At 32.7% G+C, this 15,341-nt stretch overlaps 1 protein-coding gene across 1 annotated transcript; it reads right to left on the bottom strand.

Annotated features, from left to right (window-relative positions):
* Positions 1-808: 808 nt before the first annotated feature.
* Positions 809-14,011, bottom strand: LOC134275207 (cytochrome P450 3A24-like). Its single transcript, XM_062757462.1, has 14 exons — positions 13,914-14,011; positions 12,541-12,637; positions 11,612-11,664; positions 11,335-11,431; positions 10,623-10,739; positions 10,179-10,267; positions 8,954-9,099; positions 8,056-8,183; positions 7,070-7,181; positions 6,793-6,950; positions 5,236-5,324; positions 3,682-3,819; positions 3,030-3,192; positions 809-1,594 (listed from the first exon to the last, which is right to left on the bottom strand). The coding sequence occupies exons 1-14, from the start codon at positions 13,985-13,987 to the stop codon at positions 1,508-1,510; spliced, it is 1,548 nt and encodes a 515-aa protein (XP_062613446.1). The 5' UTR covers positions 13,988-14,011; the 3' UTR covers positions 809-1,507.
* Positions 14,012-15,341: the final 1,330 nt, after the last annotated feature.

The raw sequence follows: 15,341 nt of genomic DNA, 5'->3' as shown, positions 1-15,341 counted from the left end.
ACCGTTGAATCCAAGTATGGATTTGCTTATTAATAGGAAGATGGGGAACAAGGCGTGCAGAATAGCTTTAGATATTAAGAAATCATATTCAGTTTGTAAATTTAGTATTTAAATTAAGTTCTCATTATTGAAATTTATAAAATTATGAGAAATAAACCTTTTCCGAGAGAAAGAAATCTGGAAAAAAATTATTCTTTTATTAAATTATAAGATGGTATTTGTGGGATTCGAACTGTAGCAATAAAAATACGGAGTATCATACTGCTTTGAGACCAACGCGCTAACCACTACGCTATATGGCTCATGATGTATTTGGGCATTTCAAGTCTTTGCTCCATGTTTTTGTTAACCAGAAAATGTACATATCTGTATTTTATTGTACACTTTTAGGATTATCTTTTTTAAAAATGGAGCGAAGACCCTCTCATATTGAAAGAAAGTTGTTTAAGTATGAGAAAATGATCCTTTTTTTCCTATTTAGTGTGTGTATGCTTTTACATAGGGAAATAATTTCAGACTTTGTGAGATTTTTGTAAATTGTTGAGATTTTACATTAAGTATACTTTAATGTTAGATAAAATATCAAAGAAACTTTGGATATAATTGATATTTAATTTTTCACTTCATATTTCGCACTACAGGCACTTCGTCCGCCTTATTCCCCCCCCCCCCCTCATCTTCTTTCTTCGAAAATTTGTCCTTCAATCATTTAAAATAATTAGGAGAACAGAGTAAATCTAGTGTATACAAAAACAGTACAAGATACAATCATTTTTTTTTAAATAACAGACAAAAAAAAAAAAAGAAATTAAAGTTTCTAGATGTTTATTTCTTGTATTGACATTTTCTTTGATAATAACTAATGATTATTGGCATGCATGCTAATAGTCAAAACCTACGGTGGTAACAATTATGTAATGTAAATTGAGGATTTGAAAGTAGATCAAAGGTCAATTGTATTCATAATTCATAGGGTAGGAATTGAAACCCCTATCTGAATCAGTTTTATCAGCAGTCTTTAAACATACATTTCGTCTCTTAAAACAAAAACATCTTAACTTAAAGGCTTCTAAACATGTATTACAGTTGCTTATATAGCTACTTACAATAGTATGTTCTTAGAAGGCCAAAGATTATGTTCAAGGCCAGGTTGTAAAGCACAGTATGTGATTTTCTAAACACATGTGAGATCAATTTCAAGGTAAAAGGATCGAGCTCTAGGTACAATAATTTTAGATCTTGTACTGAAATTTGGTTTGAATAACTTAAAATTTTAATGGGAAATACACAGACATACATGTATACACACCCACAATGCATTACTTCACATATTTATTTTCAAAAACCCATTTTGGAATTTTCTTTCGTGATTCTTTCTACATGTATATCACTGTATTCAAGGAAATTTTTATAACAATACATATTCTAAACATTTACCACTGATACATCTATATATCTAAGTTAACATATATTCAAAGTAAAGATTTATTCACAGTTCACCATCCATCTAAGAGTCCTTTGGTCTTTCTTCTAATTTTAACTTGATCCCATTTCGAGGTTTTAATAAAGCCGAAGTGTCTAGCTTCACGGGAATCTAAAAGAAACAAGATGTGTTTGTGAAACACTGATGCCCCCGTATGGCAACATAGCGAAAGTTAAGCTTTCTCAAATGCATTTCTCAAATACGTTGGTACCTAAAGTAAGGCCTTTTCACAAGAAATAAAAATGTGAAATATGAAACCCTAGCACCATCTGTTTAAAATTTATGACCAGGCTTAACGTTTTTAAAGGTGAGACAACCCCTGAGTCAAGGTCAAAGGGTCTAGATTGTTGGTTTCTAAAGAAAGACCTTGTCTGAAAGATTACATATCGGAAGTATGAAAGCGCTGGTCCTTACCGTTCAAAAGTCATGGCCAAGATTAAAGTTTGTAAAAAGTAGGTCAAACTCCAAGGTCAAGGTCAGAGGGTCTTAGTTGTTGATATCCAATGAAAGGTCTTCTCACAAGTATTATATTGTGAAGTATGAAAGCCCTAGCCCTTACCGTTCAAAAGTTATGACCAAGGTTAAAGTTTTTTCGTAAGTACAAAAATCTCCAAGGTCAAGGTCAAAAGGTCAAAATTTTGGTTTCAAATGAAAGGTGTTGCCACAAGGAATTGATATTTGAAACATGAAAGTCTTAGTTCTACCGTTTAAAAATTAGGGCCAAAGTAAAAGTTTGGATTTTTGTGTAAAAATGGGTCAAACTCCAAGGTCAAGGTCAAAGGGTCAAGGTTCTTGATATCAAATGAAAGGTCTTTCCAAAAGGATTGCATATGTGAAGTATAAAGGCCCTAGTCTTAACTCTCGAAAAATTATGGTCAAGGTTGTACTAGTATTTTAAAAGTAGGTCAAACTCCAAGGCAAAAGTTAAAGAGTCAAACTTCTTGGTATCAAATGAAGCGTCTTTCCACAAGGATTACATATGTGAAGTATAAAAGCCCTAGTCCTTACCGTTCAAATGTTATGGTCAAGGTTAAAGTTTTTTCATAAGTGCAGAAATCTCTAAGGTCAAGTTCAAAAGGTCAAAGTTGTTGATACTCAATGAAAGTTCTTGCCACAAAAAATACAAATATGAAGTATAAAAGTCCTGGTTTTTACTATTCAAAAGATATGGCCAAAGTAAAGTTTGGAATTTTTGTGTAAAAGTTGGTCAAACGCCAAGGTCAAGGTAAAAAGGTCAAATTTGGTGTTACCCAATGAAAGGTTTTGTCACAAGAAATACACATGTGAAATATGAAAGTCATAGCTCCACTAAATCAAAAGTTATGGGCAAGGTTAAAGTTTTTGCGGACAAACAGACAGCTAGACAGACGGACGGACACGACAAATATTATATACCGCCGAAACTTCGTTTACGGGGGCATGAAAAGCTCAGAATTAATTTTTTTTTTCAACGATAAATTATACAATTGTGAAAGGTTCTGATAAAGTTTTGGGCAATTGAATTCAATACATGTATATCAATGTGGCATATACATGTAAGTTATACCTCTGTTTCACTACAAGTAACAAAACGATAATGCTGCAGTATGTAGATAATGGCACATTTAGCTTCCATGGCAGCTAGGCGTTGCCCTATACAGTTTCTAGGTCCATGGCCAAATGGAAGGAAGGCGTATGGGTGACGCTCAGCCTTGTTTTCAGGAGAAAACCTGAAAAATTGGAAGAATTATTTCTCGCACAAACCAAATCATCATTGAAAAATATTAATTTATGAATCAATAGCTGTTTCAATTTGATCTTATTTCTCTTGTATGCATTTGTTTGTTTGTTTCTTGTTTAACGCCCCTCTTCAGAATTTTTCACTTGCATAGACTCCATCACTTGCCGATGAAAAGTTGCTTATTTTGACCAGTGCTCGGTATTCAGGGCCATTAAGCAGTGAGGAATCTTTTTCATGCCAATTCCTATTGCGACACTGATTCTTTCTATACGGTCTCATTCGAAGGACCGGTCTCCACGTCTTGAAGTGGGATATGAATCCATGACGTAAGGATCACCCTTACTCAATAACCCCAGAACAGACGCTCAACGCGGGCGACTATTTTTATATAAAGGTAGCTGATAAATATTTATATTAAGTAAAATGTTTCCTGGATAAATACATAAAGGTACACGTAGTTATAGTTATGGAAATATACCTTTCTGGATCAAATTTGTCAGGTTCTGGCCAGTATTTAGGATCTCTCTGTAGTGAATAAATAGCAAAAGACATATCAACGCCCTTTGGAATCTTGTATCCGCCTATATCCATCTCAACTTTGCTCACCCGATCTGTTCTAAAATCAAAATTATCTAGGATATCAAACACTCTTGAAACAAAGAGTTAGATATAAAACCCAATGGCGTGTCTTAGCAAGCGACAGATGCTGTTGAGTGCTTGGTGTTCGCAGAATTGGCAATATTTCAGCCATATTTCGGCGGGTATAGATGCTGTTGAAATCCAAAGAGATATTTTTGATACAGAAAGTCAAGTATAATCCTCAACTTTATGTAATTTTTGTTTTGGTTTCCCGTGACTTTGCAATATGGAGAAATACTTAAACTTGCTTTGGTAATTTAAAAAAAAAGGTTCAGGATTGCTTTAAGATATTAGTTGATTGATCAAGGACGTTCGATCCTGAGCTTTTGAGTGGATTTTGGGCATGTCCTTTATTTATGAAATTCTGCATCATTTTTAAGTTCTAACATTAAATCTGAATTCTACAATGCACAATGAACTATATTCAATGAAAAAACAGCGATTAAATTATATTCAAGTAGAAATAAACTAGGGACTATATTTTGTGGCGGAAGGTTTTTTAGACGAAAATGATCAGTTTTTCCCCTTTGGCACTATACCAGTACCGTTTATTGTGGATTCCTATTTTTCCATGCTGGTTGCACACAAAGCTCTTTTTTGCAGTGAAATGTGTTATGCTGGTTCTGAAATATCTAATGAATTATTTCTTATGAATTCTATCGACATAGTGTGACAAATATAGTATATATATTCTGAAAATCCGGGAAAAAATTTAGCGAATTTTGACGTAAAATTGACAATTTTTTTAGTAATATCTGAAAATTTACATCATATACCCCACTTTTGTTGTTTCTTTTCTAAATATTCAAGATAACTTTGACCTATTTGATTAAAATCAGAAAAAATTTTAGACTTTAGAATAATTTTCCTGCTTATTAAATTTTCAATGCCAGAAAAATCACACTTTATTAGTGCAGAAAGGTAAAATAATTGATTGTGCGAAGCAATTTGAAACTTTTTCTTAGTCACAATTTTAAAGTGTATTTTTTTAAACAGACTTAGAGTTCATTTTGTTTCGTGCTTTAATTGGATAAAAATATTGCAGGGAAAACGTTGAAGATGTAATTTTTTATTAAGACACAAATTTCATTGCAAAAAGGTCATATTAAATATACTGTAGCGCCAAAAGAAGCATGACCTCCATATTTTGATTTGAATTTTAATTAAGCTATGTATGTAGAAACTAAAAATATACTTGGCAAAAAAAGTTTAAGACCTTAAATATCAGGATCGAACGTCTTTAATATGAAAAATATCATTCGTATTTTAGATTTTAAAAAAGCAATTTTAAATTGTCAATTTAACAAAAGACATGTGCAAAAAAAACATGATTATAGTTTGTATTTTTTGGTTTGAGGGTGCGGGTGTAGGTGGGATGGGGTGGATAAAGTACCTTACAGCTGGCGGATAGAGTCTAAGTGTCTCATTGAAAACCCACTCCATGTAGTCAATCTTCTGTACATTGTCATAAGTTGGTATCTCCTAGAAATGTTGATAATTATCATGTTACTTATATTTTTTCAATATTATAAAAAGTTAAAAAAATAAACAATGATCGATCTCAAAAATATCTACAACAATACAAATTTGTGAACACACGTAACATAAAAACACGGGCCCCTTGTAATTCCAGAGTTGATATAATGTGCATAGAAGGAGTAAGCATTCCCTGTTTACTGAGCACACCGGTACCCGACATAAGCCGGTCAGTTAGACGAACTTTTCTGTAGTTAAATTCAGTATAAAAACACACGTCGAACTACTTGCAGGTCATTACACGACCCATTTGTAGGTTATATTTGCTAGCAAGGTCATTATATACCCACCACAGAAGTTCATACATCCCACTTTAATCCTTGTAACATCAACTTTTTCAGCAAGAAGCATGACTTACAATAAAAATTGACCGTACTCTGAGCAATACCATAAATGACTGATATTGGAATATTACTACATTAATAGGAAAGATGACTATAAAAAAGGTGAATATTATTTCATTAGTCATACAGTTAAGTTGTTAATTGCCTTTATTGTCTTTAGTTAATTAAATACATCCAATGAATTGGATGTTACAGACTCTGTGGTGTCATTTGTTTCAAGTTCACTGGAGTATATGAAGTCGATATATAAATGAAAATAACTCTCTAACTGTTGATTTATGAAACATTGTCGATATTTCTGAATGTCAAATATATCCATTTTCACGTACACATTTTTAAAAATAAAATCTACTTCAAAGGAAGGGACTGTGGGACGTGGAGACCGGTCCTTCGGATAAGACCGCATAAACCGAGGACCCGTGACGCAGTAGGTGCTGGCACGAAAAAGATCCCTCACTGCTCAATGGCCCTAAGTGCCGAGTATAGGACAAAATTTGTAGCCCTCCACCGGCAAGTAAAAAACTCTCCAGAGGGACGTTAAACAACAGGTCGGAAAATTAATAAGGGAGCACAATTAGTGTATATCGGATTTCCAACAAGAAGCCTAGAGGCCACATCGCTCATCTGAGTCTGTTGTAAGGAAAAAAGCAAAAATCAGTTTAGTATTAAAAAGCTTAAATGTACGAGTGGTCCAAACCTACCCCTAAAAGGCAGAAGGGGTAAGGGGGAGGGGGTATGGTTTGAACAAACTTGAATCTACACTATCAGAGGTTGCTTCTATATCTAGTTTTCTTAGGTCCATAACTATTTTACATCACTTCGAGAATATGGTGTACCACAGTACGTCTGATGTTTCTCCAATACGGCAGTTAATTTTTTCGTAAGGAATCAAGAAAATGGCTTGATATAACATTTTCTGGACACAGTGATGCAACTTTATTGGTGACTACCGTGAGGAATAATTTGTGTTTTATAATTTTCTGAAAGTTTTTTTTTTCTTTTCCTTGAGAAAATGTTATTGATGATGAAAATAGAATTTAATCCCCCAAAAGATACAATTTCAATTTCACCTTTCCTAAAGTTGAATCGATTTCCTCAATGAGTTTTTCTTGGCAATCTGGGTTCGTTGCCAGACAGTATGCCATAAAAGTCAAGCTGCTCGCCGTTGTATCAAACCCAGCAAGTATGAATAGAAGAGCATTCCCGGTCACTTCATCTTCAGTCAAACCTGGTATAAAAAGGCAGATTAGAACGTACACTTTGCATGCTCATTTGTTCGTTTTAAATTCCACGTCTTTTAAAGTTATTAAGATAAGGAGAGAGAAAGATAGAAATGTTACAAATGACCTCGCTTTTTCCATTTGTTAGGATCCTCTTCATAGCTGTGTTCACTCTCTATTTCATTCTTTTCGGTGTCTTTATGAGCATTCAACATTAACTGTAGCAGATCTGTTCTATTCTATATCACAGAAAAATAATTGAAATTTACTTTCTGTTATAGAAACACTTGTAGTACTCTTTTCAACCTATAGATCGATGTAGTAACGAACTACAATGAAATCATGTAAAATACTATGAAAGCAATCATTATTCGATACAAAGCATTTATATTGTACAAAAAAGACCTAGTTTTTGCCATTTTCAACCTTTTTTTCTTCAACTGAACAAAGTTTTTTAGGTTATGATATCTTCAGGACATGTACACCATCTGTGTCACGTGTGAGATTTTAAAATGTTGACACTCTTAACTTATCCTCAACTTTGATGCAAATAGAGCTTCAAATGTGTGTGTTTATTTGCATGGTTTCATTTCTTTGAATTCATATATGGGGACATTTCTAAGAAATATAAAAAATGAGAAACTTACTTTTCTCAGTTCTTAAACCTTGGTTTAAAATGTGATTGTATTTAGCTAAGGGAATGTCAAATTACTGTCTGATCCAAAACGTTCATAAAGTTGAACGATAGGCACTACAAAACAATGATTCTTTGAATTCAATTTCTTAGAAACTTTTATTCGGTGGGAAATGAGAAGTCGTGGATAAGACGATACCCTTAAACATTGCAGATGGAGGGGCGTGTAACAGACGGTATCAATATACAACTAGCTTTTCATGCGGGAGGTGGGAATATAAATATAAAGCAATTTTGAACAGTAGGTTGCAGAGTATAAAATACGTTTTTGACAGATTTTGAAAAATAATTTGTGGTAAAAAGAATTGTCTGAATGTATACACCGTTACACGTGTGTTGGTTTCAGTATTTCATCCAAATCTGCCGGCAGAGACGGTAGGGTTTTAATTGTAAAAAGTTATTCAGTTGGTGCCAAATACCTGATCTCCTTCATCTCGCATTTTAACTGCCTGATGTACAGCCGATTTAAAAAAGTTCATCACTCTTCGATTATTTAACGGTGATAACTCAAAGTAGTCCAATATACGTTCAGCAAATGGCAAAACAACTGAAAATTAGAAGAAAAAAAAAATATTTAATATACACTTCCGACTGAAATATGATACTCCACAATATCTAATCTTATTTTTTTTTAATTTACGTTGAAACGCACCAAGTCATGTATACGTATATCGGAGTTATTTAAGTTAAAAATTGAATAACACTAGTATTTATTTGCGCAAAAATAAAATCCAGGTAATATTCACATCTCTTTTATGTGCATTATTGATCTGTAAATCTTGGTTTTTTTTTCGAAGAGTTATCCGTTCAAATGATGTATCCTTCAAAAATATTGTTTACGATAATAACTTAGTTCAACAACGGGTAATTTCTTAGAAAACTATTAAAAATTCAAAATCCAAGTACATGTACTATGCACATCTCGGATGTATGAACAATTGATACTCAAAAAGAATTATAGCTTAAACCCGTTGAAGGAGTTATTCAGAAAAAGGATTTACCCAGGATACATGTACAATATTTCAGAGAGAAAAAAAATCAGTTAAATTACTTTAATAAATGTACAGATAGTTTGCAAAATAAGAAGTTTATATATATCTTGTAAACTATTGGATGAAATATCAGGACACATCTACAGTATGTATTCTGGCACCCGCCCCACCGATATTCCACCGTCCGCTATTTAAACTATATTAATAACTGAATTCCCTTCGGAGGAACCCCTTTCACAATTAAATTCACAAATATAATAGCATAATAATACATAAGTCGCAAATAAGAAAGTTGCAACCAAAGAAAAAAAACTAGCATACATACAAATCAGAAAAAAACGCAACGATAACTTGTTGTTGAACAGCTCTTTGGCATATTTCACAAATTTATTATCTGGGTTTGTCTGCGAGTCTATGTCCATTCCGAATCCGAGTGCAGCTATAACGTCCATCGTGTACCTTCCAAATATTCTGTAAATACATTCAGTTAAAGCTGAAGATACATTTGAATTTTACAATACAATCTGATTGTACACACAAGTACTCTGAAGTTGACATAAAAAGATGCTTGAGTTTCTGATTGACATTATCTATGTTGTTTTTGGCGACCAGGTCTTCTAACAATCTATTGCAATTCCCATGGGTACCAATTGTGTCCCGTTATTAGCAGACCTATTTTTGTATTCATATGAAGCAGAATTTGTGCGTGAAAGAAGAAAACACTTAATGTGGCCTTCAACTCGACGACGTATAGTCAATTAACAACGGTAATTTCCATTCTTATTTCGATACGATATACATTGTATATACATGTATCTCGGTGAGCTTAAGATAAAAGAAACTATCGAGTCTGACACATCTGTTTCATATTTGGATATTTAACTTGAAAAAACGTTAATGGTAATCTAACACGCAAACTCTGATAAACGTGCTGACTCTAACTTTTCTATCATCGACTTCCCTTACTTGTGCAGCAATATACCTTCATCACCTGCATACGGAGTTTATATATCTAAGTTGATTCAATTCGCAGGAGCATGCTCTACGCATGAACAATTTCTAAAACGAGGTAAATTATTGACAAACAAGTTGATGAAACAAGAATATCAGCAATCTCGTTTAAAGTCATCATTTTCATCATCAAGTTCTATGGTCTATACAATGACCTTGTCAGCAAATACAGTTTGTCATTGAGTCAAATGGTGACTGACGTTTTAAATACTTATTGTTAGGCTGTTATTTATACACTGAATTGACGACGGATTTTTCCGTCATTTCCCGATAATGACAAGAAGTACACGGCGGGTGTGACTCCTCCATGACACCTGATCCCACCTTTGATGGTTTGGAGGTCCGTGTTTGCTCTGCTACTATTTTGTATTGTTTTTTATCTGGACTTGGATTTGTGATCTTGAATACTGTTCGTTATCTCCATATGTTTCATTTAATACGATAAATTGTACAGTTTTTATACAACTTCACAAAACACATATAGATGTGAATCTTTTTTTTATTTTAAGCGTTGACTACACTATTTAACTGCTACCTACTCTTTAAATTCTATGGTCTTTCCTTCATCCGCCTCTTTTTTAAGACCTTCCAGCAATAACTGATATTTCTTTCTCAGAATGGGATTCATCTGTAATAATTATATTATTTTCTACAACTATTAAAAATGTCTATGTATAAACCATCAATTTATTCAAGTGTAAAACTTTAACCCATTCATTGCACAGAACGCTGACGGTAGCCACTTCATCCTGGGACGCTGACGCTGATGGTATTACTTTAGCCCCCCCCCCTTCCCCCCACACACACATCGTTGAGGTGAGCTAAAAAAATCTACGTAAAATATATATAAACATGTACAATACGCTTATACATTGATTGGTTTTTCAAATTTGAACTGTCCTTCAACTGTGACAGTCTTCTGGGAGCAACGATAAATAATTACAGTGTTACACCTTTATTTTTTGGGTAACGTTAAAAAGTACCTTTCTCATTTTCCCACTTGAAAATGTTGGTAAAAGTGTGTTTCTCATAAATCTCCAGTGGTCATCTTCAACAGCAGACAAGCCATGTTTGAGTTCACTTTTGTTTCGAACAACATTCTGCCAATTAAATTTGTTTTGTGCATTATGTATTGTCCAAAAAAGATTCATGGTTAAAAAAAACCCCATTGTTTTGCGACCCAGTTTATCGACAGATTCTGTACTGTGTCAAAAAATGTCGCAAAGACAATTCAGAGTTTAGATAGGTACCCTTCCCAAAATTCCGTCCCAATGCTCTTTGTACAAAGAGAGTCACGAATAAAATTTAGGGGAAGCTTAACGACTATTCATACTGTACATAATTTGTGTGGGTGACATAGGAAAAAAAAAGAGACGCAATAGTGAAATGATATCTTTTTACATTTTACTACCGACTACTTTAAATCAAGTTTTAGTCTATGCAAAATCCTTTACCATTAAACGCAAGGAAAAAAAGGATTAAAGTTTTCAATAATTTTTACATGTTTTACCGTCAGATATAATTGAAAATTTGTTATTGCATTTTAAATTATACGTTTTAATTTTTATCTCATAAAATAAATGCAAACGAATACTTGATTGTCATAAATTCTTACTACTGTACAATCTGGTCCGTTTGTACATGAAATGCACCAGATAACACAAAGTGAAAATTATTAATTTTGTTGATATTTACCAATCTGTTTGGAGCCTTTGAGAAGTCTTTAGTTGTTATTTTCTTGATTATCTCGGGGTCTGCTATCAGTAGAGAAGGAATAGATCCTAAGTAGAGACTACAATTCAAAGGTTTTCAATGTTTAATTTAAAAAAAAATCTTTAAAAAACCTTGAAAATAGACTAGTAAACGCTTTCAATTTTTTAGAAGTCATTAGTTGTATTGAATTGCTTTATTTTATTTTGTACAAAAAATACATGTAAAATGTAAAATAAAGATGTAAAAAATGTAGTCTTACCCGACAATGCTTCCATAGGATTGGATCATCTTTTCGTCAAATCCATGCATTCCCTAAAAGTATACATCTTGCAGTTGTATTTTATAAAAATTTAAATGATATAAATCCATTTATCGTAATGTTATTTTGTTTTATTAATATACGTACTACATGTATTATACATCTTAGATTTATAAGATAATACCATTTGCAAGAACTGTGTCAGTTATTTAAAGTGACAGGACGGCGCATCCACAAAAAATTCCGCTCATATTCCATTATAATTATAAATCTTACAGTGAAGGCACGTGTCATTTTAGAATTCACGTTCTATACCTAATTATCCTAATTGATTTTCCTGCAGATTCTACATGTTCTAATTACATGTACATTAACTATATATGAGGAGAGAGTATTTATGTTTCTCAAACTGCTGACTTCAAATTTATATCTTATTCCTAAATGATATATTGGATAAATTTGAATGAAAAAGCACGCGATTTGCAGCTGTACTGTCGCTTTAAAAGTTGGAATTGAATTTAATTCGAACCCAGTATATGCATGATCTTAATTATTAGTCTCTATGAACTACAGCGTGACTGATACGTGCATAACCTTTATTCTGGCCAGTGGGCATAGGCATATAAATACGTGTTCCATAGATTGATCGAATTTAATTATTCCGGTGCACCAGTCGAAGATAAGATAACAGTTTAAAGTATTCCATATTCCCTGGTTATTCCAAGGAGTAAAATGGATGAAAGGGCCGAGCATTTTAAACAAAAGTCAGGAAAAGCAAAAAAAAAAAAAAAAAAAAAAAAAAATAATAATAATAATAATTATAATAAATAAAACAATAGTTATAAGAACATATGGTTGTTTTTGATTTAACAATGCAGTAAATTAATTATGCATGACATGAAAACTTTCTTTATGAATATTTTTCTTACCAGCTCTTTAATTTCTTTTACTGCTCCAATGTATGGGAGATGATCAGGACCCGGGACACCAAGACGACGCCATAATCCAAACTTCCATTTCACGTATCTAGAACCATCATTAAAATTATCAGCTTTTTAAAATAAATTTCAGCAAATTTAAATTGGCTTGGAGAATGGAGTGGTGTTGGTGTTCTATTAAATATTCTAAATTCTCTGTGAACCAGCTGGTCTTGAATAGCATTTTATACATGTAGGAGAGGGAGGGTACCTAAAGAATTTCATTTTGAAACAAAACAATCAATCATTATTGGGGCAACTTCACAGAAATCCCTTAAATATGACATAATTATTATGGGAACGCAATTGTTAACTTGTTTTGAGTGCCAACCCTTTCAGCACTTAATTTGCAGAAGGCAAATATCATTGTTTTGAGTGCCAACCCTTTTAGCATTTAATTAAAATACTTACTATCTCAATATTTTTAAAACCACGATTCAGATCAGAATGAAATTTGACACACCTATTTGCAGAAGAAAAGTATTGAATTTCAAATACAATCATTGCTTTTGATTTGGAGTAATTGACAACTTCCAAAAAATATAATAAAAAGATACTAGTAATCAAAGATAAACAAACTAAAACGGAGAAAATTGTTCAAACTTGAAAATTCCTTTTCGGGATTGAATGTTACCTTTTCAAAAATACCTTTTAGTCATTTAATTAAATTACATGCAGAAGGATCTGAGCACAATGCTACAAACAAGGTGATAAAAAAAAATAAACCTTTTCTTGCTTTTTACGTACCAAACTACATCTAGTTATCAGCATACATATGTTTCTTTTTAACACGTTCACTGTGTTTAGCTAAAAGAGGTGTCCGATCTACCTAAAATTGATATTGTGGAGAACAAAAATATATAATTGTGCTATATTACAACGCATATACATGGGGCGTATTGAAGCTCTGCAACTTCCCTAAACCGACTAGTTTTCCCGCTGTACATAGCCGACAAAATAGAGAATATGCAGCGATCTATAACTAATATATTCAAACCGCCCCCTCCCCAAATCATCAGTCAGGTACGTATTTTCTTTTTCCTTGTCGTTACATATTAACTGAAAGACGACGTACACGGTTGGATCCGCCTACAGTGCAATATGTGCAGATAAATACAGACAGGTAATCATCTGCATTGAATAAGACGAATAATCAAAATACTAGTAGATACAATCATGACGGAAAATAAGAATAAGAGATTATCTTACAGGTGGATTCAGTCACACTATGCAAGTTCACTTGCCTGACAGTTGCCTATGATTCAATGTGCAGGTTAATCTGATATAAGCAAAGTAAATATTGCATTAACTTATATTGTACTTACATGTAAATAGCAATCAATGCAAAAACAATAAGTAAAATCCAAGCGTTGATGTCCACAACACCCAGCACATCCATTGTGTAGCGGTCACCGATCTTGAGTTATCACTGTCCTCAATCTCCTAATATAATGTACACACAATGACCACATGTTATTTTTAGCATATTCACCGTGTACAACTTACCTTATGGGGTTATGCTACTTACGTAGTTTTTTTTTTTTTTTTGTTATAAATAACTATTTGCATGTTATTTTGCAGAATTTAAAGTTTACATTAATTTCCTTCAAATATTCCTCATTCTTTTCAAAACCCAAATAGCTAATTTGTGAGAAGTATTCATTTTTGAAATACGTATTATAATTATAGCTTGTTATGAGGGAAAGAAAACCATCAAGCTTTGAAGTTTCTTTATTAGTGTAACCAAAAGAATTGTTATTCCTTATTTACACATCTTTTATCTTGAAATATGATTTTTGAAATATATATTTTTAAAAAACTTAAATCATTTTCTTGATTGTGACCAATCAATGTCTTTGATTGATCAAGAGAAAATCACAACTCGCTCTTGCAGCAGATAATTACATGTATCTGTACAGATATATTGCCCTCGACATTAACACTGTTTAGTAAGGTTTAACCATTTCTAGACATTTTCGATAAATCACCGAACTCAGAATGGATCGATTTTGTTAAACCCGTTTGATATAAGCAAACATTAGCCTCTTAACATTTAAACTTACGAGGACACATCTGGGCACATATCATCACAACGGAAAAATGGAGACCTTAAAGAGCTTGTCACAGATTTACACAAGTTCGGATTCAGGGGCCCGTTTTACTAAAGAACTTAAGACTTGTTGGAAAAATTATGCCAAATGTTTATAATTTTGCTAGCAGTAAAACATTTCTCTAAATTACTTTTAAAAAGATTGAAAACATTTTTAATTTTTCTAAAAAAAAGTTATAGCAGAATGAAACTTTGGTGTTAGTTGTACCTTCTTTTGTAAAACGTGCCCCAGGGTGGTATTCTAAAATCATGTATACAATGTAAAGGGAAAACAATGCCAAAAAAAATTAAACCAGAAACAGATTTTTAAGATAGATATAAAAATATTTCAATCACTATAAATGTATAGCATATTTACTGAAGTAAAATGGAAAACTGTAAATAGACATACTCGATCGTGCAAAATGCTTCTCCAAAAATATCCTTAAATACAGGTATATATTTGGGTACTGAGTTGTTGAAGTATTGTTTACAGTGAAACTCTTACTTTATTGACATAACCATGCATGTTCACTAAAACGATTTGATTTTAAAACTTTTTACCTCGTGTTTTTTAATCAGATGGTTCTAACTTTAAATTATTTGAAGAAATTTAAAGAAGAGTTGTATTTCTTACAATATGCGTACATCGGGTCAAGCATAG

The sequence above is a fragment of the Saccostrea cucullata genome, unplaced genomic scaffold (genome assembly GCF_032062105.1).
Source record: "Saccostrea cucullata isolate Sc308-1 unplaced genomic scaffold, CSIRO_AGI_Scuc_v1 ctg456, whole genome shotgun sequence".
Taxonomy (NCBI): domain Eukaryota; kingdom Metazoa; phylum Mollusca; class Bivalvia; order Ostreida; family Ostreidae; genus Saccostrea; species Saccostrea cuccullata.
Note: the sequence above shows the minus strand (reverse complement) of the source record. Positions and strands in the feature narration are given on the sequence as shown.

What these genes read in the sequence shown, in the direction of transcription:
- LOC134275207 (XM_062757462.1), bottom strand. Translation starts at nt 13,987, where the DNA reads ATGGATGTGCTGGGTGTTGTGGACATCAACGCTTGGATTTTACTTATT. An exon ending in TAAAAGAAATTAAAGAGCTG is followed by an intron (nt 11,665 to 12,540) that starts GTAAGAAAAATA and finishes GTATACTTTTAG; the next exon opens with GGAATGCATGGATTTGACGA. An exon ending in TTACTTGTAGTGAAACAGAG is followed by an intron (nt 1,595 to 3,029) that starts GTATAACTTACA and finishes TGTTTCTTTTAG; the next exon opens with ATTCCCGTGAAGCTAGACAC.